The 24,189-nt window shown below is 41.0% G+C and overlaps 1 protein-coding gene and 1 non-coding gene across 8 annotated transcripts in view; one reads left to right on the plus strand and one right to left on the minus strand.

Moving 5' to 3' along the window:
* LOC102389985 overlaps window positions 1-24,189 on the minus strand; it is a 59,467-nt gene continuing 35,278 nt past the window's right edge. For 2 of the 7 annotated variants that reach the window (XM_006078031.4, XM_025290758.3), the window contains 4 exons: window positions 24,033-24,168; window positions 13,584-13,690; window positions 1,366-1,478; window positions 1-499 (listed from right to left, as the gene is read on the minus strand). In XM_006078031.4, coding sequence (XP_006078093.3) covers window positions 488-499; window positions 1,366-1,478; window positions 13,584-13,690; window positions 24,033-24,168 — 368 coding nt within the window. In that variant the 3' untranslated portion in view covers window positions 1-487. Of the gene's footprint in view, window positions 500-1,365; window positions 1,479-7,351; window positions 8,549-13,583; window positions 13,691-17,058; window positions 17,197-24,032; window positions 24,169-24,189 lie in introns of those variants that run through there. The other 5 variants (XR_006552636.2, XR_003110813.3, XR_006552635.2 and 2 more) reach the window with 5 other exon arrangements.
* On the plus strand, window positions 17,717-17,818 carry LOC112587406. The gene has a single exon (XR_003111889.3). It is a non-coding gene; the product is annotated as a U6 spliceosomal RNA (small nuclear RNA).

Below are 24,189 nucleotides of genomic sequence, written 5' to 3' on the forward strand. Positions count from 1 at the left end.
TTCCATTGCCCATGGAGCTGTCTGAAACTTTAATGCGGGTATAGGTTGCAGTAAGCGGAGGTTTCCTCATTTGGGGTAAGATCCCTATTTTTAGAGATGTTGTCTTTCAGAAAGTGGTTATTATTTCCCAAATTCCTGTTGCTCCCAACCATAGATATATTTATGAAAGAAGATTTTTTTCTTTTCTAGATAAAGATCATAACTTCCTTCAAATTATAAACTTCACATGCACAAGAGCCCCAAAGAAGAATTCCACTTATTTTTACTAAGACCTGTTTGTGAAACCCACATTTTAGAAAATGATTAACATGATAAGACTAACACTATTCTGAACTTTCATAAAAGAGTGTTATCAAATTTTAGAACTTGAAAGGGGCTTGGTTACAGTGATACTTGGTTACAAGCCACTTGGTTACAAGCAATATTTTTCCAGGCACATCTAGTTGTCCATGGAAATAGAATCCATATGGATACATGGCATTTGTATTCAGTTTTTAGCCTGTGAAAAATGGACAGGAAATCATAATTAGAAAAAAAGAAAAAGGAAGTTCAACTTCATACAGTAGAAAGGAAGCATATGTAAATAATTACCCGCCCTAAGAGGCAGAATACCGAAGACTGAAGAATTGGTGCTTTTGAACTGTGGTGCTGGAGAAGACGCTTGAGAGTCCCTTGGACAGCAAGGTGACCAAACCAATCAGTTCTAAAGGAAATAACCCTGAATATTTGTTGGAAGGACTGATGTTGAAGCTGAAGCCCCAATATTTTGGCCATCTGCTGTGAAGAGCTAACTCACTGGAAAAGATCCTAATGTTGGGAAAGATTGAAGGCAGGAGGGGAGGGGGTGACAGAGGATGAGATAGTCGGATGACATCATCATCTCAATGGGCATGAGCAAACTCTGGGAGATGGTGAAGGACAGGGAAGCCTGGCGTGCTGCAGTCCATGGGGTCACAAAGAGTCAGACACAACTTACTGACTGAACAACAACAAAAAGAGGCAACACAGCACAGCTTCATAAAGAATTTAGATAAATTCACCGTTGCAGACCCACAGTAGGCTAACGGGAACCTGAATGTGTGTGTGTGTGTGTGTGTGTTGGGGTTGGTGGGGAAAGTTCAAAGAGAGGCGGCAGAGTTTGCACTAATCTTTGAGAGAACTGTGCTGTTCTCTTCCTGCTTGTCCCTTGGTACAGACATCATCCATCAGAGTGCAATGATGGTTTAGGGGAGTGTGACTTCGAACTCAAATGCTCATGCTCTCACCAAGCCCATGTGCTACTCATGGCACCATCTACCCCAACGGAGTACCCAGGCTCCATACAGTGGAGCTGCTACTCACATGCATAGATAGCCAAGAGCATACCTTTTTCTTCTTTTTATGAGTAATACTAGATTTCTTGCTGTTTTTCCAAATAGATCTGAAGGTGTCTGAAGAGATCTGGGGAGTGACTGTAATTTTTAAAACTGGCAGTTTACCTGAGAGGAGGAAGAACATAACAGTGATGGGTAGGCTATCTCACAATTCCATGATGGACTGGGTCTTAGCATTCTGAGCAGGGCATTCTCCCACATTTTATTAACTGGGCAACTTTCCTTTTACCTTATACTTTTCCCTTATATCTCCCTGATGTGAGTGATCATAATAGTTTCTGTAATAACTTCTTGTACTAGTCCTTTCTTTTTCTATTCCACTGTCATATCCTTTACCTTGATCATTCTAGTTGCCTTCTAACTAGTCCTCCTAACCTCAGACTTCCACAATCCCAAGTCCATCCTGGACCCAGGTTCCAGATTAATCATCCAAAAGCAAAATTCTGATCCTTCAGTTCATCAGCTCTGATAACATTATTGACTCTCCATCTTTAGCAGATATCTCTGGTTTGTGCTTGCCAAGCCTCCACTGTGGCTTCTTGGTGGAACAGAACATTGAGTTTCCTTTGGGGTTCCACTCCCCTGCCCTCTAGGGTTGGGTATATAACTCAGACCTGGCTGATTCATGCATTTCTTCTCCCTGGCAGTGACTGGTCAATGGGTGTGCATGTAACTTATGGTGGTCCAATGAATGTGAAGAGAAAGGATCTTTCTTAAGATTAAACAGGCAGAATGTAAACTCCTGGCTAGTGCTTCCCTACTTGCCACTGTGCAGAAAGAATCTGCCTAAGAATAAAGTCAACCTAGAAGCAGGACTTCCAGGAGGTGGGAGTAGATGGCATCATTTGAATCCCTGACTCTAAGGGAAACTGTTCAGTTCAGTCGCTCAGTCGTGTCCGACTCTTTGCGACCCCATGAATTGCAGCACGCCAGGCCTCCCTGTCCATCACCAACTCCTGGAGTTCACTCAGACTCACGTCCATCGAGTCGGTGATGCCATCCAGCCATCTCATCCTCTGTTGTCCCCTTCTCCTCCTGCCCCCAATCCCTCCCAGCATCAGAGTCTTTTTCAATGAGTCAACTCTTTGCATGAGGCAGCCAAAGTACTGGAGTTTCAGCTTTAGCATCATTCCTTCCAAAGAAATCCCAGGGCTGATCTCCTTCAGAATGGACTGGTTGGATCTCCTTGCAGTCCAAGGGACTCTCAAGAGTCTTCTCCAACACCACAGTTCAAAAGCATCAATTCTTCGAACTGTAGCTAGAACCAACTCTGGACTTTCCATTATATGAGCCAATAAAATTTTTTTGTAATGAAATCAGTTTGAATTGATTTCATATAACTTAAAACCAAGATTTCTCACTGATTTTCCTATTTAGACCTGTGATATTGGTGGCACTAGTGGTAAAGAACCCGCCTGCCAATTCAGGTAGACTTAAGAGATGTGGGTTCAGTCCTTGGGTCAGAAAGATACCCTGGAGGAGGGCATGGCAACCCACTCAAGTTTTTTTGCCTGGAGAATCCCATGGACAGAGGACCCTGGCAGGCTGAAATCCATAGGGTCGCAGAGTCTGACATGACTGAAGTAACTTAGCATGGACACATTATGATTTATAGGAAATATATTTAGTCATTCAGGTGACCAAATATATATGAGAAATATACATTTCTTGTGGTATTTGTCCATGGTTCCTGGCTCACAGCTCCCACAATCCTTGGAATTTCCTGAGAGATAAGAGTAATGGGTATAGCTTGTATTATATTTGGTCTCAAGTCCTGAAAACCTTTCAAAGCCATCAAGGTGAAATTCAGTCAGTTCAGTTTAGTCGCTCAGTCATGTCCGACTCTTTGCAACCCCATGAATCACAACACGCCAGGCCTCCCTGTCCATCACCAACTCCTGGAGTTCATTCAGACTCACGTCCATCGAGTCAGTGATGCCATCCAGCCATCTCATCCTCTGTCGTCCCCTTCTCCTCCTGCCCCCAATCCCTCCCAGCATCAGAGTCTTTTCCAATGAGTCAACTCTTCACATGAGGTGGCCAAAGTACTGGAGTTTCAGCTTCAGCATCATTCCTTCCAAAGAAATCCCAGGGCTGATCTCCTTCAGGATGGACTGGTTGGATCTCCTTGCAGTCCAAGGAACTCTCAAGAGTCTTCTCCAACACCACAGTTCAAAAGCATCAATTCTTCGGCACTCAGCCTTCTTCACAGTCCAACTCTCACAACCATACATGACCACTGGAAAAACCATAGCCTTGACTAGACAGACCTTTGTTGGCAAAGTAATGTCTCTGCTTTTCAATATGCTATCTAGGTTGGTCATAACTTTCCTTCCAAGGAGTAAGCATCTTTTAATTTCATGGCTGCAGTCACCATCTGCAGTGATTTTGGAGCCCAAAAAATAAAGTCTGACACTGTTTCTACTGTTTCCCCATCTATTTCCCATGAAGTGGTGGGACCAGATGCCATGATCTTCATTTTCTGAATGTTGAGCTTTAAGCCAACTTTTTTACTCTCCTCGTTCACCTTCTTCAAGAGGCTTTTGAGTTCCTCTTCACTTTCTGCCCTAAGGGTGGTGTCATCTGCATATCTGAGGTTATTGATATTTCTCCCAGCAATCTTGATTCCAGCTTATGCTTCTTCCAGCTCAGCATTTCTCACGATGTACTCTGCATAGAAGTTAAATAAGCAGGGTGACAATATACAGCCTTGATGTACTCCTTTTCCTATTTGGAACCAGTCTGTTGTTCCTAAACGTCCAGTTCTAACTGTTGCTTCCTGACCTGCATACAGATTTCTCAAGAGGCAGGTCAGGTGGTCTGGTATTCCCATCTCTTTCAGAATTTTCCACAGTTTATTGTGATCCACACAGTCAAAGGCTTTGGCATAGTTAATAAAGCAGAAATAGATGTTTTTCTGGAACTCTCTTGCTTTTTCGATGATCTTTTTATTCATAACAATCTCCTTCTTACCACGGGCTGGGACTATGTTAATAAAGTGACTTTCAGAAATCCCTAAAGAGTGGGACTGCTTGCCAAGGGAACCAACCTGGAATGGAGGTTTGGAACTTTCAGACTCTGATTTCCAGGGAGGGGAGAGAGGCTGGCAGTTAATGGCCAATGACTGGCCATTGGTTAATGGCCACCAACGGCCAACGATTTAACCAACCATGCCTATGTGATGCAGAGAAGGCAATGGCACCCCACTCCAGTACTCTTGCTTGGAAAACCCCATGGGTGGAGGAGCCTGGTAGGCTGCAGTCCATGGGGTTGTGAAGAGTTGGACACGACTGAAACGACTTAGCAGCAGCAGCAGCAGCAGCCTATGTGATGAAGCCTTCATAAGAACCAAAAGGATGAGGTTCAGAGAGTGTCTAAGTTGAGGAAACAGAATGCTTCCATGTGTCACTGTGCTGGGTCCCAGACTCCAGGAGGACAGAAGCTCCTTTGGGACCTCACCCTGTGTACATCTTCAGCTGGCTGAAGATTCATAGCCTTTAATGTCCTTTGCAATAAACTGACAATTGGTGAGTAAACTGGTTTCCTGTATCCTAATTGAACCTAAGGAGGGGCTCGTGAGAGACTCTGATTTATAGTCAGTTGGTCAGAAGTACAAGTAACAAGGGGCTTCCCAGGTGGCACTAGTGGTAAAGAACCCGCCTGCCAATGCAGGAGACATAAGAGACAGGGTTCTATCCTTGGGTCAGGATGATCCCCTGGAGGAGGACACGGCAACCCAGTCCAGTATTCTTGCCTGGAGAATTCCCATGGACAGAGGAGCCTGGCAGGCTACAGTCCACAGGGTCACAAAGAGTTGGACACAACTGAAGTGAATTAGCATGGCAGCACAGCACACAAGTAACCACCTGGATATGAACTGAGGTTGAAACTTGAAGCTGGCTGTAAAAGTGTGGGATGAGGTCAGGCTGGGTACAGTAAAGTATGGTGGAGGGCAAGGGGCTTGGAGCTGTAAGACAATATGGTTTATGATTTCAGGACTTGGAAAGGGCCAGAACCTGGGTCACTGAGGGTCTGGGTGGTAAAAATGTGGCTGGGAGAGAAAGGAGTCAGTATCCTAGCTGGATGATTTCCCCTGGTGATTGATGGTTATTGGTACTTCGTGTGCTAGGGAGTCCTTTCATCCCATGGCTCATACAGAAAATCAGGGTGTGTGTTAATGTGGTGGAGGTCTGCTCTGATGCTCCACAGTGGGGTTGGTCCAGGACAAAATCTAAGGTAATCATCTTTCAGGGGCATGCCTATATTGGGAGGGCATGCAGCAGCCCCTTGTTTTTCCTAGGTCTATTTTAAAATTAAATTAATTGATTTAAACTGAGTAATTTAAAAATTAAAAGTCAATTTAAAATTTAATTATTAAAAGATTAATTAATTTTGCTGTGTTGAGTCTTAGTTGTGGCTTGCGGGGTCTTCCTTGTGCCAAGTGGGATCTTTCGTTGCGGTGCACAGACCCTCTAGCTGTGGCGTGGGGTCTTGGTTGCACTGTGGCACGTGGGATCATAGTTCCCCAACCAGGGATCCAACCCGAGTCCCCTGTATTGGAAGGTAGATTCTTATCCATGGGACCACCAGGGAAGTCCCTTCTTGGGTCCACTTGTGGCCCAGGTGTGTGTCTTCTACGTTCCCTCGTAGAGCAGCAGGTTATACAGATGCAAGTCTGCTAGTTGACTCAAGGGGCTATGCCGAATGTCTACTAAAGAGCCTGGTTTCTCACTTGGGCCACTCTGAAGGGGTCACTGGCTTCAAAGGCCTTTGACAAAGGACTGGCTGACTGATCTATAGCAATCTAAAAGAGTTTGAGGCAAAGACAGCCACCTCCCCGCTTGATCTCTTTTCTCCTCTTCTAAAAGAACTCATTTTTTTTTAAAGTGTAACAATGTGCCCAGCTATAAAAAAAAAATCTATTTTCCAGTCCTCCTTGGCATTAAGGGTGGGCATGTGACATACTTCTCACCAACTAGACATAAGCCAAACTATCCTGGGAATTTCAGAGATTTTCCTCATATAGGTGCCCATAATTTCTCCTTGTCCCTTTCTTCTTCTGTTGTGGGATAGAAATGGGAGGCTACTGGTGAAGCAGCCACTTTGCAACCATGAGGATAAACCTTGAGGGTAAGCCATGAGGATAACCTTGCTGAGGTTAATGGTGAAGAAAGAGAGGGAACCTGGGATGTGAATGACATGGTGGAGTGTCTCTTACCTCCCCAGTCTTCCTCTACCTTATTACACCACTGTAGCTGGTTCTTTTCCACACAGCCAAGCATCATCTCAATAGGTGTGAATCATAGTCATGGAGAGAAACAAAGCTCAGAGTTTAAAAGAAAGAAACAGGATAGGTCCAAAGTAGAGGAAACAAGGTCTTCAATAGGAAAACAAGGTCCAAAGTCTTGATCACTGAGAAAGGCAGGAAGAGTGTGGGATTCATGGCTCTGGCTGAAAGGAGTTTCGGGAGTTGGAGACCATTTGAAATGGGGCCAGCAGTATGGTTTGGGGGCCAGCCTGAAGCCTCAGAGTGTTGGTATAGCACCCAAACCCACAAAAGACTGTCATGTTCCCTGAACATACTTTTGGTCATCAATTTCTTCTCCTTGTAAAGTTCTACCCATTCTTCAATGCTCAAAGTCCTTAGCAGAAGCTGAGATGACTTAAGATAGTATTAGATACTGAGATGGAATTATATAATGGTGACTGGCATGGTGAGAAAGCTATGCCCTGCTCAATTCTCTAAAAATATTTCAATCAAAATAATGCATACATATAACTAAACAATTAAATACCTATTTGAAATAGTCCCCTTAATTTCTTTTATTTCTCACATAACTATCATTATTTCTTTCAAAATACTTAAGCATTTTCAATCCCCTATTAATTCAGTTTTTAATGCAATATTCCCCCTTTTTAAAGTCCTCCATTTTTCTGACCTAAACCATCATCTGGGACTCCCTTTTCTACACTTTTTCTGATTTCTGGATTCTGTATTCTTTGTCTATGTGAATTCCCTCACTTTGCTCAAGTATATTCTCTGGAAGCTTTTTGAGAATGGATACAGAGGAGGTACAGAGTTTGAGTCCTTTCAAGCTACAGACATCTCTAGTTTCCACTCACACTTGGTAAGGAGTTAGGAATGTGTAGAGTTCTCACAGAGTCGTCATGGCAGAGCTCCTTTACCTCTAGTTTTCAGTTACGAAGTCTATGATTTTCCTGACTTCCAGTCCTTTGTATGCAATCTTTCTTTCTCTTTTTATATACTGTTGTGTGTGCTAGTCACTCAGTCGTGTCCAACTCTTTGCGACCCCATGGTCTGTCCATGGAGTTCTCTAGGCAAGGATACTGAAGTGGGTTGCCATTCCCTTCTCCAGGGGATCTTCCCGATCCAGGGATCGAACCTGGGTCTCCTGCACTACAGGCAGATTCTTTACCAGCTGAGCTAGCAGGGAAGCCCCGTATGTTGTTTGGATCTACCTTTTATTCCTACCATTCTGAAAGCCATGATTGTCATGCACTGTGCTGAGCACTCAGTGGGCTTTTTCAATATGCAGATTTATGTCCCTTGGTTCTGGGAAAGTTCTTGGTTTATTCCTTTGATAATTCCCTTCCCTCACTTCTTTCTTTTCTTTCTGAAATTATGAGTTAGCTACTGGTGCTCTTAGACTGATCCTCTTGCTCATATTTTCTCACCAATTTTTCATCTCCCTATCTTTTGCTCTACTTTTGAAGACTTTCTTGACTTCGTTTTTCAACATTTGTTTGAAGTTTTTATTTTCACTTCTAATAACCTAATTTTTTTCCTAATCTTTTTTCATAGCATCCTGTTCTTGTTTTATAGATGCATGATCTTCTGTTTAACTGAGAGTGTTATAACTTATTTCTTTTTAAAGTTTTTTCACATAGTTTCTATATCTTCAGGGCTCTTTTATTCTCTTTGTTTCAGGCATGGTTTCCTGTGTTGGAAAATTGCTTCATGTCTCTGGAGATTCTGAGATTTCTGTTCACAGTGAAGCAAGAGGCATCCAAAGGCTGATGGGAAGCTCCTGTGTATGTGCAGGGCTTCTTTGAATGGTGAGGGAGTGGCCAGCTCTCAGCATCTGGAGTTCCTTTCTCTGGGGCTGTTCAGTTTTTCAAAGAATACCCCAGTCTTCTACATGACTATCAGCCTTCTGGAAGCAAGGTAGACAAAGATAGCTTGGGTGAAGAGAAAGGCTGAATCCCAGATATTCAATGTGTAGAATTTTCCTTACTCCTCCTATTTCTAGCTTCTCACCTCAAGCTCATTGCTGGGTGTCCTGGGTCTGCTGAAAGGCTGTTTCATTTTTCCAGAGAAAATTCCTTAAGTGTTCTCTCTGCTTCTACTCTTGCCTCCCCCTGAATCTGTTTCAATTTAGAGCTGGAACGATCCTGTTAAAATGTGGGTCAGATCAGGTCACAACTCAGCTTAAAATTCTCAGGTGCCTTTCCGTCTCAACAGAGTTAAAAACTAAAGTTCTCGTAATTGTCTAGAAGGCCCCCCACCCTCCACACTTACTTCTTGGAATTTTTACCTTATTACCTTCCTGTTCTCTCTCACCCCATTCCAGCCCTGCTGGCTGCCTTTCTGGCACTGGAACACACCAGGTAGGCTCCTGCTTTATGACCACTGTGCTTGCTATTCATTTACGTGGAATGTGCATCTCACAGATATTTACATGGTTTCCTCCCTTCCTCCTTTGGGTCTTTATTCAAATGTCCCTTTTCCCTGGCAGCCTCCAGCCCCTGACATATACACACTATCTCCTTTTCTTGCTTTATTTTTCTTTGAAGTATAATCTCTATATGATACACAATCATATATATTTTCCTTCTTTGTGAAGTAGCTGATTTATTGTCTGTCATTCTCCACTAGGAAGTAAGCCCCATGAAGGCAGGAATTCATTGCTCAATTACTAGCATTTAGAATAGGGCCTGGCACACAAAAAGCATTTAATAAATGTATGTGAAAGAAATAAATTTGAATAAATAAACAAAGTGATCCTGAAGTATTCTTTTCTTTTAAAAAAAAATTAGTCAAAAAACAGTGCTGTAAGATGTGGATAGAGACTTGTCTTTCTGTTAATTTTTTTTTTTAAACACATAAAGTTGATGTTTCTGAGGAAACATCGTTATTGTGTGTATTCCATCGTTAAAATAGGTTATTAAAAACTCCTTGGCTGGCAAATAAATAGCCTTAGGCTATTAATTTGGATTTCACGAGAGAAGGAGAATTAGAATTAAAAATTAGCATAATAACTTATTAATTATAAGAACACAGAAGCAATCATAAGAACATTAGTTCTCTAAACAGTAATACTACTAATTGCTTTTAATGTTTAAAATGATGTCATATTAGGGCTAAATGTCAAGATATTTTCCCTGTAGAATCCAACCAAGTAACCTTGGTTTGAAGAGTCTTATCTGGTATTCAAACTAACAAATCTGATTGAACTGCTCCAGCAGAAATATCTCATAATTATTTGGTTCAAAATATGAATGCATTCAAACTATTCATATGTACTACCACATTTGGGAAAAGCTGATTTCTTGAACTAGAAGGGACATTTTAATGCTTTCTAAATGAATATTTTCAGGCAGGTATTTCATGATCATCTTCCTACTTATGCAAATTGAACCATTTACCAGGCAAGCACTATATTTTGCAGCTCCAAATACGTACTCAGTGATAATTATTTTCCATCAACCATCTGAGACCACCCATCATTAGCACCCACTGCAGCCTTATAATGTCTTCTGGAGCAGTGTGGAATGAGAAAGCTGCTACAGTGCCAAGAAAAACCAAATTAAATCATTGACCTGCCTTCTGTTTATTGAGCCTAAATTAAAGTTAAATTTAAATTAATTTTAACAGAATAAATCTGTTTAGTTTAAATTCAACTTAAATGGACTAGGAAGTAGATGTTCTGTTTCCCTAAAAATAAAGGGAGGATCTTAAAATCCTGGAATCATTTGATTGACTGTTAAATGGCAATGCAGTAATTTCAGTTTAAAGATGACAGTGGGGGAAAAAAAGTGACAGTGAAGTAAACAGTAATATTATAATTCTCTCTAAAGCTGCCAGCATTAAAAAAAATTTATATCTGCAGTGTGAAATTATGTCATGCCTCTAATAAGAATTTTATTGTAGAAATGATAGAAGACTGGATGCTTATATCATTTCATTCTCTCCACATAATCTACCAGATAGTGTACCAAGACGTGTCCCGTGTTTTATTAACACTGAGTTTGGATTTTCAAATGTGTCTATGCTGTCTTTCATTGAGCTTTATTGAAAATGACCTTTCTTTGTAAACACTGCTATTTTTTAAAATGGATAACCAATAAAAACCTACTGTATAGCACATGGAACTCTGCTCAATGTTATGTGCCAGCCTGGATGGGAGGGGGGTTTGGGGGAGAATGGCACCCCACTCCAGTACTCTTGCTAGAAAATCCCACGGATGGAGAAGCCTAGAAGACTGCAGTCCATGGGATCGCTGAGGGTCGGACACGACTGAGCGACTTCACTTTCACTTTTCCCTTTCATGCATTGGAGAAGGAAATGGCAGCCCACTCCAGTGTTCTTGCCTGGAGAATCCCAGGGACGGGGGAGCCTGGTAGGCAGCCGTCTATGGGGTCACACAGAGCTGGACACGACTGAAGTGACTTAGCAGCAGCAGCAGCAGACACATATACATGTATGGCTGAGTCCCTTCACTGTTCATCTGAAATTATCACAACATTGCTAACAGGCTATACCCCAGTACAAAATGTTTTGGTGTTTCAAAATAAATAGATGATAAATTAAATTTAAAAATAAAATAAAATGACCTTTCCTCATTTTTCCACCAGCAGTAAGAGTGGCTATCATTAATTCTGGACATGTGTATTGTGAAGGAGAGGACAGGTGTGGCCAATACTAAGCAGCTGGTTCCATAGGTGAGCCTCTCATTTTCAAAGGATTTTGATTGTTGCTCAGTGGCCCAGTCATAACCAGCTCTTTGCGACTCTATGGACTGCAGCCCACCAGGCCTCTCTGTCCCTCACCATCTCCTGAAGTTTGCCTAAGTTCATGTCCATTGCATTGGTGATGCCATCCAGCCATCTCAGCCTCTGATGCCCTCTTCTCCTTTTGCCCTCAATCTTTCCCAGCATCAGGGACTTTTCCAATGAATCAGCTGTTTGCAGCAGATGACCAAAATATTGGAGTTTTAGCTTCAGCATCAGTTCTTCCAATGAGTATTCAGGGTTGATTTCCCTTAAGACTGACTGGTTTGATCTCCTTGCCATCCAAGGAGCCCTCAGGAGTCTTCTCCAGAACCATAGTTCAAAGGCATCAATTCTTTGGCATTCTGCCTTCTTTATGGTCCAGTTCTCACAACTTAAATGACCACTGGGAAGACCATAGCCTTGACTATACAGACCTTTGTCGGCAGAGTAATGTGTCTGCTTTTCAATATACTGTCTAGGTTTTTCATAGCTATCCTGCCAAGAAGCAAATGTCTTCTGATTTCATGGCTGCAGTCAGCATCTGCAGTGATTTTAGAGCCCAAGAAGAGGAAATCTGTCACTACTTCCACCTTTTCCCCCTCTATTTGCCATGAAGTAATGGGGCTGGATGCCATGATCTTAGTTTTTCTAATATTTAGTTTTAAGCTGGTTCTTTCACTTTCCTCCTTCAGCCTCATCAAGGGCTCTTTAGTCCCTCCTTGCTTTCTGCCATTAGAGTGGTATCATCTGCATATCTGAAGTTGTTGATGTTTGTCCTGTCTATCTTGAAACCAGCTTGTAACTCATCCAGCCTGGCATTTCTCATGATGTGCTCAGCATATAGGTTAAATAAACAGGGTGACAGCAGACAGCTCTGTCATACTCGTTTCTCAATCTTGAACCAGTCAGTTGTTCCAACAGGGTTCTAACTGTTGCTTCTTGACCCCCATACAGGTTTCTCAGGAGATGGGTGAGGCAGTCTGGTATTCCCATCTCTTTTAGAGCTTTCCACAGTTTATTATGATCCACACAGTTAAAGGCTTTGGCATAGTCAATGAAAGAGACGTAGATATTTTTCTGGAATTCCCTAGTTGTCTTTCTCTATGATCCAGCAAATGTTGGCAATTTGATCTCTGGTTCCTCTGCCTTTTCTAAACCTTGCTTGGACATCTGGAATTTCTTGGTTTGCATAATGCTGAAGCCTAGCATGCAAGATTTTAAGCATAACCTTACTAGCATGGGAGATGAGTGCAATTGTCTGATGGTTAGAACATTCTTTAGTACTACCCTTCTTGGGAAATTGGTATGAGGATTGACCTTTTCCAGTCCTTTTCCAGGCCAGACCCAGTGGCCACTGCTGGGTCTTCCAGATTTGCTAACATAATGAATGCAACACCTTGATGACATCATCCATTAGGGTTTTGAAGAGCTCTGCTGGAATTTCATCGCATCCACTAGCTTTATCAACAGCAGTGCTTCCTAAGGCCCACTTGACTTCACTCTCCACAATGTCTGGCTCTGAATTACAAAAGGATTACATGATAAAAAAAATACCCTTAATGCTCTCTCTGTATCTATCACACTTGAGCCATTCTTTGATGATCCAGGAAGCACATCAGATCTTATCAGGGCTGTTACTTTAGTTTTCCAGTTGATATCTGGAGAAATCAGATTGGGAGAAAGAATAGAGAACAGGAGACAGGTCCTCAGAGAATAGGTGAGGATAAGAGTACAGTGCTTCCCTGGTGACTCAGATGGTAAACAATCTGTCTGCAATGCGGGAGCCAGGTTTGATCCCTGGGGAAGATCCCCTTTGGTATTCTTGTCTGGAGAATTCATGGACAGAGGAGCCTGGTGGGCTACAGTACACGGGGTCACAAAGAGTCAGACACGACTGAGTGACTAACACTTCCACTTTTCAAGAGCACAGGAGAAAAGAAAGAGCAACAGCAAAAATTTCATTTCAACAACATTTATCACCTAGATCAAAGACTACATATCACATCCTAAGAGCACTTGAACTTAATGCAAATCACAGGTCACACAATGGTGGCCAGCCTGTGACAGTGATCCTGGTCATCACTTAGCTCCAGCCAGTTGTTCAGTGGAAAAAGTGGAGCAAGTCGTGAGTAGTGCGGCATTTGGGAAGGAGTGGATCTGGACAGGTGAAGGGGAATACAGATTGAAAACATCTACCTGTCTTTCTGGCTCTCAGTGCTTCAAGTAGGTCAACAGCAGCCTTTTCTCCCAGGACATTGTTTCCAAGGTCAATCTCCTTTAAGTGGACAGAGTATTTGATCAGGCTGACCAGAGAAAGTGACAAAACAAAATGGTGTTGTATCAAGCATGGTTACGCAAAGAAACGCAATCCAGTTATTTTGGAGTATGCTCTTTTTTCTTTTTTTTTAAGGTCCTCTCCACCGCCCCTCCCCTCCCTCCCAAAGATGCGGCACTGACCCAATTTGAAACTGAAGACATCCTGAATACAGTTTCCCCCCCAATTTAATCTCTCTAGTTTGGGTGTCTCTCCTAAGTAAGCTGGTACGATAAGGATTTTAGTTGCCTTAAATATTCCATGCATTTATTTATTCAAAAGATATGGCATGTTATTGCACAGTGCTTCTCAGTCTTTCAGATTTTACACACCAGTAAAACGTCAGATAATTGGGGGGTGGGGGGGGCCAGACAAACGTCACTTTGGCAACTTTTGGTAGGTCTAATAACTTTCACCTAGAAACACTATAGAAGAACATATATTTTTATATAAAATTAGGAAGAGTACAGTCTCACAATAAAGGATATTTTATTTTTAAATTGAGTTTTTAAAAACGTTTATTGATTTGGTTGTGTTGGGTCTTAGTTGCGGCATGCAGGGTCTTCCGTTGAGGCACAGAGGCCCTAGTTGTGGTGCGTGGGTTCAGTACTTGCAGTGTGTGGGCTCTCTGGTTGTGGAACATGGGCTCCAGAGCACATGGGCTCAGTAGCTGCAGCGCATGGGTTTAGCTGCTGTGTAGCATGTGGGATCTTAGCTCTCCCGCCAGGGACTGAACCTGTATCCCCAGCATTGCAAGGTGGATTCCTAACCACTGGACCACCAGGGAAGCCCCCAAGGTTAGCTTTTTAAATGAGGTAAGTTTAGCTTTATGAAAAATGAACACTCTACCTATCTTTATTTTTCTAGTTTCTTTGAGGATCATTGAAACTTCATTCATTTCTTGGCCTGCCAAGTGGACTTAGGGAATCTCTGGCATTGTAAGTGGGCATGGAATCTGGGTGAGGTCCTAGGTTCTGAAGTCCTAGGCTCTGGATCAGCTTTTATGTTTTGTCAACTCTGTGATCATGGGCAGGCCACAAGCCGCATTGGGTCTTATCTTCCTCATCTGTAAATTTGGCCTCAAAAGGGTGAGTTTGCCTATTTCACAAGGTTGTGGAAAAATAGAATGAAGCCATTTTTATGAAAGCATTTGCAAAATGCAATACCAATGATGCTATTAATTCTGGGTGCATAGTTACTAAGTGCACATTAAGTGCCTGACATTACAGGGACTAAAAGCAATTTAACACATGTTCTTGGGACTTCCCTGGTATTCTGGTGAATAGGAATCCCCTTCAGCTGCCAATGCAGGGAACACAGGTTTGTTTCCCCTGGTCCAGGAAGATTCCCCACACCATGGAGCAACTAAGCCCATGTGCCACAACTACTGAGCCTGTGCTCTGCAACAATAGAAGCCACCATGGGGAGAAGCCCGCACGCTCCAACCAGAGAGTAGTTCCCACTTGCTGTAACTAGAGAAAGCAGGAAGGAAGACCCAGGGCAGCCAAACATAAATAAATACGTAAATAAATAAAATAAAAACAACCCATGGCCTGTGCTCTGAAAGAAATTATCATAACTATCAATAAAACAATTTTAAGCCTTTACCATGTGCTGGGCATATGAAATTTCAGTTAGGGTCAGCAGTGAATACAAGGCCATTCTCTTGCTACCTGTACACAATTTCTATTGATTGAGGAGCCAGAATTCAAAGCCAGGACTGAATGGTCTTGCCAGACTCTGCCTCTCGATCTCACTCCCAAGGAAACAGTCTGCCTAATCAGGACTTGACAAGCTTTGGCTTCCTGCACTGCCTGACTGTGTCCAATTCCTTCAGAGAAGATGAGGGAGAGCTGGGATGCTTCAAGGAGGAAACGGAGAAAGAGAAGCACCAAAGGAGAATGGAGGGTGTTGAAGACAAATTTTACAACTCAACCATTCTATATCTAGGTCTGATTCCGGATACCATGGATTTAACCACTATGCTACACAGGCCTCACAAGAGCTTTGGATTTACGGAGCATTCACTATGCATCAGATGCGATCATGGCCACCCACATGTTTAAGTACTGTGCTTGGCACAATGGGGCATTCCAAGGGTATGAGTGGGGCTGAAAGCCAGCCAAGGTCTGTTTGCCAAGTCCTGGGCATGAAGCATGGACCTGGAAGGGGTAACTTTCTCTGACTCATTGGTGAGAGGAAGTGCCTTTTAATTCCTCTACCCAAAGGGGCTCTTTTTCTAACTCATATAGAGGTGCTAGTTGGAGCCTCAGGCACTATATTTAGCACCTCATATATGATCTCATTTACCCTACAACAATCTCTTTAGTTAGACATTGTTATTATCCCCGATTTTACAAATGAGGGACTGAAATACAGAGAAGTTATTTAACTTGCCTGAGATTAAATTGTGATGCAGGGATGTGAACGCAGGCAGTGTGCTTGAAAATAACCATGAAGTATGATTCAAATATACCAAGGAAATGTTTTAATTTTCAGTAGTTCTTAATATTTGCAGTTTAAAAAATAGAACAAAGAGATCTAAGTATTTAGTGTCAGAACTAAAAAAAAAAAAAAAAACGTGCAAAAGGAATTCCTGGTCCTGGTGCACATTGTTAAGTTGTATTTATAACCCTGTCACACACGGCCAGCAGCTGCAAAGGACCCTGTGCTCAGAAGGGTTCCTCACTTGGTTAAGTGCTCTGTCATCCTCTTGAAATTCTTAATAATATTTGAACAAGGGCCCATGAGTTTCCATTTGCACGGGGTCCCTACAAATTCTGCAGTCAGTTCCTGTTGTCATGTTTAGTGTGGTCAGAGCAGAAGGTAAAAGCTGACAGTCAGCTTTAAGTAATTGTGTTGTTCTGTCAGCCCTATAGACCACTGTTAGAGGAATCCTGGTCAGAGGGAGGTGTGGTTCATGAGATGGGGAACCAGCAGGGTTCCTGCACCCAAACCAGCATTTGAGTTTCTGCCTTGAAGTCAAATCCTCTGATACTGCCTTTTGGGGTAGGCTTAAGCAGCAGAGTTAGGTAAAGACTCATCACACACAAAAGGCATATCTCTTGACCCTGGGTCAGTTAATCTGAAGGTGAGGCTAGACCCAGGTGCCACCAAGGGTGCATAGTGCCAGTAGGCAGGTGGTTGGTTAGTGCCCCATGATCTCCATCACCAAATCTTACCCCAACATAAATGCATATGCATAAGCCACCCCAAGTAAACATTTAATTAAGCAGACCCATGGAGCTGATTTTGCTAGCAGGCCCCCTCACAAGTCCCTTGCCTCCTCATTCACCCACTGAGCCCCTCCTTTGTAAACCCTCAGGACACTCAATGATAAAAGGTGAGGAGCCATACATCTGTTCTCCAAAGTGCTCCTGGAGCCTGTTTGCTCATCCTCCAACTTGGTCTACAGCTGGCCCAGAACGGGACTTGCCAGCGGGTGGAGGGTTGTGAAGATGGTGCTTCTACTTCCAGGGCGTCAGCCTGTCAGAACTCAGAGAGGTGAAGAGGGAAAATGAGGGTTAGACCTGCAGATGTAGAAATATGGAGGGGAGCTATCCTGGAGGTGAATATGCAGCTCACTTCAGAAGTCACACCAGAAAATAACCCATGAGATAGAGTGAGGCTAAAAATCCCCAGAGAAGATGAATGATACAAAGGCCATGGATATTAAGTTTGGGCTAAGCTGTCTTTATGAGTTGATGTTGTAGGTCACTAGAGCAGTAAAGAGAAAGTCTGAAAAGCAGCCAAAGAAAAAGACAAATTATGTTCAAAAGAAAAAAGATAAAAGTAACTGCAGACTTCTTTTCAGAAACAATGCAAGCAGAAGACAGTGGAGCAACATCTTGAAAGTATTAACTGTCAGCCAAGTATTCTATATCCAGGAAAAAAATCTTAAAAAATGAAGGCAAACATACTACACATACTAAAACTCAAAGAAGTCATCACAAGTAGGTCAGGACTATAATAAATCTATAAAGAAAGTCCTTCAGATAAAAGGAAAATGATACTAGTGTTGTCTTTGGCAACATATATACTAAAATTGGAACAATAGAGATTAGCATGGCCCCTGCACAAAGATGAGGCACAAATACATAAAATATTAAAAAAAAAAAGGGAAAATGATACTAGAGAGAAATTTGGATACATCCAAAAGAATGAAGAAGACTAGAAATGGTAAATGTGTGAATAGGTATAAAAGACTTACCCTTCTTTTTAAGAAAATATTAACTGCTTAAAACAAGTATAATGATAATATGTTTGGGGATTTATAACCCAGCAAAATATATGATAACAGTAAAACAAAGAATGAGAGGGAATGGAAATGTAAGATTTTTTTTTTTTTTAAGATTTTTAAACTATAAGTGAAATAGTATATTATTTGAAGGTAAATTGTGATAAACTAAAATGAATAGTGTTAACATTTGAGCAATCACTAAAAAAAAAGTATAGCTAATGGAACAATAAAAGAGATAAAAATGGAATTATAAATATTATTCAATCCAAAAACAGAAACATACTTTAAATTGAACAAAAAAAAAAACACATGAGACAAAGAAAACAAATAACATGATGGTATGTTAAAGTCCAGTCATATTGATAATCATATTAAATATAGCTGTCTAGATAAAAAACAGTTAAAAGACAGAGATTGTCCAAATAGGTTTTTAAAAAATAAGATCTCAACTATATGCTGTTTATAAGAATTTAGATAAAAAAAATATAGATAGGCTAAAAGTAAAACGACAGAGATAGATATATCATGCTAATATCAATCAAAAGAAGATTGGAGTGGATATATTAATATTAGTCAAGTTAGATTTCAGAGATGGGAATAAGACCAGAGATAAGAGAAAAATATTACTAGGGATTTCATAATGATAATAAGGGTCAATTCTGCAAGAGACTTAAGAACCCTAAAAGTTAATGCACCTAATAACAGTGCTTCAAAATACATGAAGTAAAATTGATTAAACTGCAAGGAGATATTTGTTGTTGTTGTTCAGTCTCTAAGTCATGTCCGACTCTTGGCAATCTCATAGACTACAGCATGCCAGGCTCCTCTGTCCTCCACTATCTCCTGGAGTTTGCCCAAATTCATGTTCATTGAGTAAGTGATGCTATCTAACCATCTTATCCTCTGCTGTTCTAGTCTCCTTTTGCCTTCAATGTTTCCCAGCATCAGGGGCTTTTCCAATGAATCAGCTCTTTGTATCGGGTGGCCAAAGTACTGGAACTTCAGCATCAGTCTTTCCAATGAATATTCAGGGTTGATTTCCTGGAGGATTGACTGGTCTGACCTCCTTGAAGTCCAAGGGACTCTTAAGAGTCCTCCAGCACCACAATTTGAAAGCATCAATTCTTTGGCGCTCAGCCTTCTTTATGATCCAGCTCATACATCCGTACATAACTACTGGAAAAACCATGGCTTTAACTATATGGACCTTTGCTGGCAAAGTGATGTCTCTGCTTTTTAATATGCTGTCTAGGTTTGTCACAGCTGTCCTTTCAAGGAAGAAGTGTCTTTTAACTTTGTGGCTGTAGTCACTGTCTGTAGTGATTTTGAAGCCCAAGAGAAAAAAATCTGTCACTGTTTCCACTTTTCTCCCTTCTGTTTGCCATAAAGTGATGGGACCAGATGACCAAATCTTAGCTTTTATTAATGTTGAGTTTCAAGCCATCTTTTTCACTGTCCTCTTTCAGCCTCATCAAGAGGCTCTTCAGTTCCTCTTCACTTTCTACCATTAAAGTGTATCATCTGCATATCTAAGATTGTTGATATTTCTTACAGTAATTTTGATTCCACCTTGTGATTCATCCAGCCTGGTATTTTGCATGATGTTCTCTGCAAATAAGTTAAATGAACAAGGTGACAATATACAACCTTGTTGTACTCCTTTCCCATTTTAAACCAGTCAGTTGTTTCATGTCCAGTTCTAACTGTTCCTTCTTGACCCACATATAGGTTTCTCACAAGACAGATAAGGTGGTCTGGTACTCCCATGTCTTTAAGAATTCTCCAGTTTGTTGTGATCCACACAGTCAAAGGCTTATCACAGTCAATTGAGGCAGAAGTAGATGTTTTTTTTCTGGAACTTCCTTGCTTTCTTAATGATCCAAGGAATGTTGGCAATTTGATCTCTGATTCCTCTGCCACTTTGAAACCCAGCTTGTACATCTGGAAGTTCTTGGTTCACACACTGCTCAAGCCTAGCTTGAAGGATTTTGAGCATAACCTTGCTAGCATATGAAATGAGCACAATTGTATGGTAGTATGAACATTCTTTGACATTGTCCTTCTTTGGGATTGGAATGAAAACTGACCTTTTTCAGTCCTGTGGCCACTGCCGAGCTTTCCAAATTTGATGATATATTGATATTTTTAAAATTACAATTATCTCTATCTCAATAATTGATAGAGCAAGTTAACAGAAAATTTGTAAAGATATAGCAGATGTTACAACACCCGAGCAACACCGCTGACCACCTTGACCTAACTGACATTTATGGAATATTTTCCTCCAATAATAGCAGAATACACATTCTTTTCAAGTGCACATGGAAGATTTACCAAAATTGATCATAAATTTTGATCAGTTGGGTCATAAAACTGGTATGTTTTCCACCCACAGCAGAATTTACTTAGAAATCAACCAAAAAAAATATATATGAAAATTTAACAAATATGTGAAAACTAAACAGCACTCTTCTAAATAATCCATAGGTCAAAGAAGAAATCAAGAGGGCAATTAGAAAATAGCTTGAGTTGAATAACAATAAAGATACAATATATCAAAATTTGTAGGATGCAACAAAAGAATACTTCAGTTCAGTTCAGTTCATTTCAGTCACTCAGTCATGTCTGACTCTTTGTGACCCCATGAATCACAGCACACCAGACCTCCCTGTCCATCACCAACTCCCGGAGTTTACCCAAACTCATGTCCATTGAGTTGGTGATGCCATCCAACCATCTCATCCTCCGTTGTCCCCTTCTCCTCGTGCCCTCAATCTTTCCCAGCATCAAGGTCTTTTCAAATGAGTCAGCTCTTCGCATCGGGTGGCCAAAGTATTGGAGTTTCAGCTTCAACATCAGTTCTTCCAATGAACACCCAAGATTGGTCTCCTTTAGGATGGACTGGTTGGATCTCCTTGCAGTCCAAGGGACTCTCAAGAGTCTTCTCCAATACCTCAGTTCAAAAGCATCAATTTTTCGGCGCTCAGCTTTCTTTATAGTCCAACTCTCACATCCATACATGACTACTGGAAAAACCATAGCCTTGACTAGATAGACATTGTTGGCAAAGTAATGTTTGCTTTTTAATATGCTGTCTAGGTTGGTCATAACTTTCCTCCCAAGGAATAAGTGTCTTTTAATTTCATGGCTGCAGTCACTATCTGCAGTGATTTTGGAGCCCAAAAAAATAAAGTCAGCCACTGTTTCCACTGTTTCCCCATCTATTTGCTATGAAGTGATGGGACTGGATGCCATGATCTTAGTTTTCTGAATGTTGAGCTTTAAGCCAACTTTTTCACTCTCCTCTTTCACTTTCATCAAGAGACTCTTTAGTTCTTCTTCACTTTCTGCCATAAGGGTGGTGTCATCTGTGTATCTGAGGTTATTGATATTTCTCCTGGCAATCTTGATTGCAGCTTGTGCTTCATCCAGCCCAGTGTTTCTCATGATGTACTCTGCACATAAGTTAAATAAGCAGGGTGACAATATATAGCCTTGATGTACTCCTTTCCCGATTTGGAACCAATCTGTTGTTCCATATCTAGTTGTAACTGTTGCTTCCTGACCTGCATACAGATTTCTCAAGAGGCAGGTCAGGTGGTCTGGTATTCCCATCTTTTTTAGAATTTTCCACAGTTTATTGTGATCCACATAGTCAAAGGCTTTGGCATAGTCAATAAAGCAGAAATAGATGTTTTCCTGGAACTCGTTTGCTTTTTCAATGATCCAGCAGATGTTGACAATTTGATCTTTGGTTCCTCTGCCTTTTCTAAATCCAGCTTGAACATCTGGAAATTTACAGTTCACGTATTGCTGAAGCCTGGCTTGGAGAATTTTGAGCATTACTTTGCTAGCATGCAGATGAGTGCAATTGTGCAGTAGTTTGAGCACTCTTTGGCTTGCCTTTCTTTGGGTTTGGAATGAAAACTGACCTTTTCCAGTCCTGTGGCCACTGCTGAGTTTTCCAAATTTGCTGACATATTGAGTATACTTAGCATTAATATAAATATTTATATTTGAATTAAAAAGGTTTAAAGTCAATAACTTAAACTTCTACCTTAATAAACTAGAAAGAGAGGAGAGCATATTATACCCAAGGTAAGCAGGATAAAAGAAATAATTAAAAAGAATAGACCAAGGCAATTGAATAAAGATTAACATTAGAAAAAGCCAGAAGTTGTTTTTTTGTAAAAATCAATAAAACTGACAAATTTCCAATCAGATTAATTGGAAAGGAGAAAACAAATCAAGAATTTCAAACATGGAAGAAGTGATATCACTACAGATCCCACAAGAAAAAGATTATAAGAAAATATATGAATAACTTGATACCAATACATTTGAAAAGTTAAATGACATGAACAAATTTCTTGAAAAGACACAAAGTTTTACTCAAAAAAAAAAAAACAAAACCAGAACAGCCATCTGTCGATTAAAAAATTGAAGTTGTAGTTTAAATATCTTTCCATAAAGAAAACTCTAAGTCCAGATATCTTCATCATTGAATTTTAGCAAATATTTAGAGATGAAATAATGTGAATTCTACACAACTTATTTCATTAAGTAGAAGCGGAGGAAACACTTCCTAACTCATTCTGTGAGGCCAGAATTACCCTGATCCCCAATACCAGCTGAAGACATTACAAGAGAAGTATAGACTAACATTCTTCATGAACATAGACACAAAAGTTATTTTCTTTTTTTAATTAAAAAAATATTTTCATTGCTGTGCATGGGCTTTTTTCTAGTTGTGGTGAGCAGGGGCTAGTCTTTGCTGCAGCATAAGGGCTTCTCATCATGGTGGCTTCTCTTTTTGTGGAGTACGTGCTCTAGAGCATGGGCACAGTAGTTATGGCACATGGGCTTAGCTGCCCCATAGCACATGGGATCTTCCCAGACCAGGGATTGAACCTGTTGTCTCCTGATTCCTAACCACTGGACCACCAGGGAAGTCCAATGCAAAAATGCTTAACAAAATGTTAGCAATATACTAAAAGGATAACACATTAGAATATAGTAAATCTAGTGTTGTATTATGGGTTAACAAAACTAAGTTTACTAATATATTTACTATAAAAAATACCAGCAAAGTTATCCAAGTTGTAAATCTCATCCTTCCTGAATAAGGAAATACATTAGAGAAGGAATTTATTACTTTATAAATAGGGACTTCCCTGGTGATTCAGTGGTTAAGAATTAGCCTGCCAACACAGCGGATGTGGGTTGGATCCTTCGTCTGGGAACCAATATCCCATGGGGCAGCTAAACCCCTGCACCACAACTACTGAGGCTGAGCTCTAGAGCCTGCAGATCACAACTACTGAAGCCTGTGCACAGCAACAAAGAACGACTGCAGACAAAAATAAATAAATATACAAATAATTATTTTTTAAAAATAGTCTTCAATCAAGCCCTCAAGCCCCAAATCTTGGCTATGCTCTATTGCCCTTGCTTGCCCCAAGATGCTATAAGTACTGATGTCCTAAGATGGTGTAGCCTAGAGCCAATCCAGAAAGCTTTCTCACAGGGCTACACATGCTCACTTATGGCTTGGCCTACTGGGTATGCATTTTCGGGAGAGTGGACAGGGAGACAATCAAGGGTGGGAAGATAAAAGCGGCAAGGAAATATTCTGTCTCCTAGAAGCTTCCAAGAATAGCTCTTTCTCCTTTTAAGGAGATTGGCACAATTTTGTAATCAAACACAAAGGAGTGTTCACTCGAGTAGGCTGCCTTTCTTCCTCACGTCACATTGCTTAGATTTACATTATATCCTGACCATAGGGAAGAAAAATCTGGAAGTCATATCTCTTGCCTTGCCTTAGTTGTCAATTTTTTAAAATGGGGCTTCTAATGAGGTCTTCAAGACCCATTTGTGGGCTAACATACAACTATCTGCCATGCCATTTTTATGATTTCAGGCCTTCCCACAGATCAGGTACCAATGACAAGATGGATCACTGCTTTCCTCTCAGCTGAAAATCTCACTTGGCACCACTAACAAGCTGCAATTAAATGATTGTTGCCATGATTTAACCCAAGCAATTCATTTTGGAAGGTGAACAAATAAACCATTTTAGTTTTCTACTCACCATGTTAATATTTGAGTGAATTCCAACAAGTCATTTTCTCCTTCTTTTCCCTTTCCATCTATGCCATTATCTGCTAAATACAACTTCACTAACCAAGGACCAGTTTCAATCAAATCTTTAATTTTTTTCTTGATTCCTGTAGAAAGACCAGAGTATT

The sequence above is a fragment of the Bubalus bubalis genome, chromosome 1, assembly GCF_019923935.1.
Source record: "Bubalus bubalis isolate 160015118507 breed Murrah chromosome 1, NDDB_SH_1, whole genome shotgun sequence".
Taxonomy (NCBI): Eukaryota; Metazoa; Chordata; class Mammalia; order Artiodactyla; family Bovidae; genus Bubalus; species Bubalus bubalis.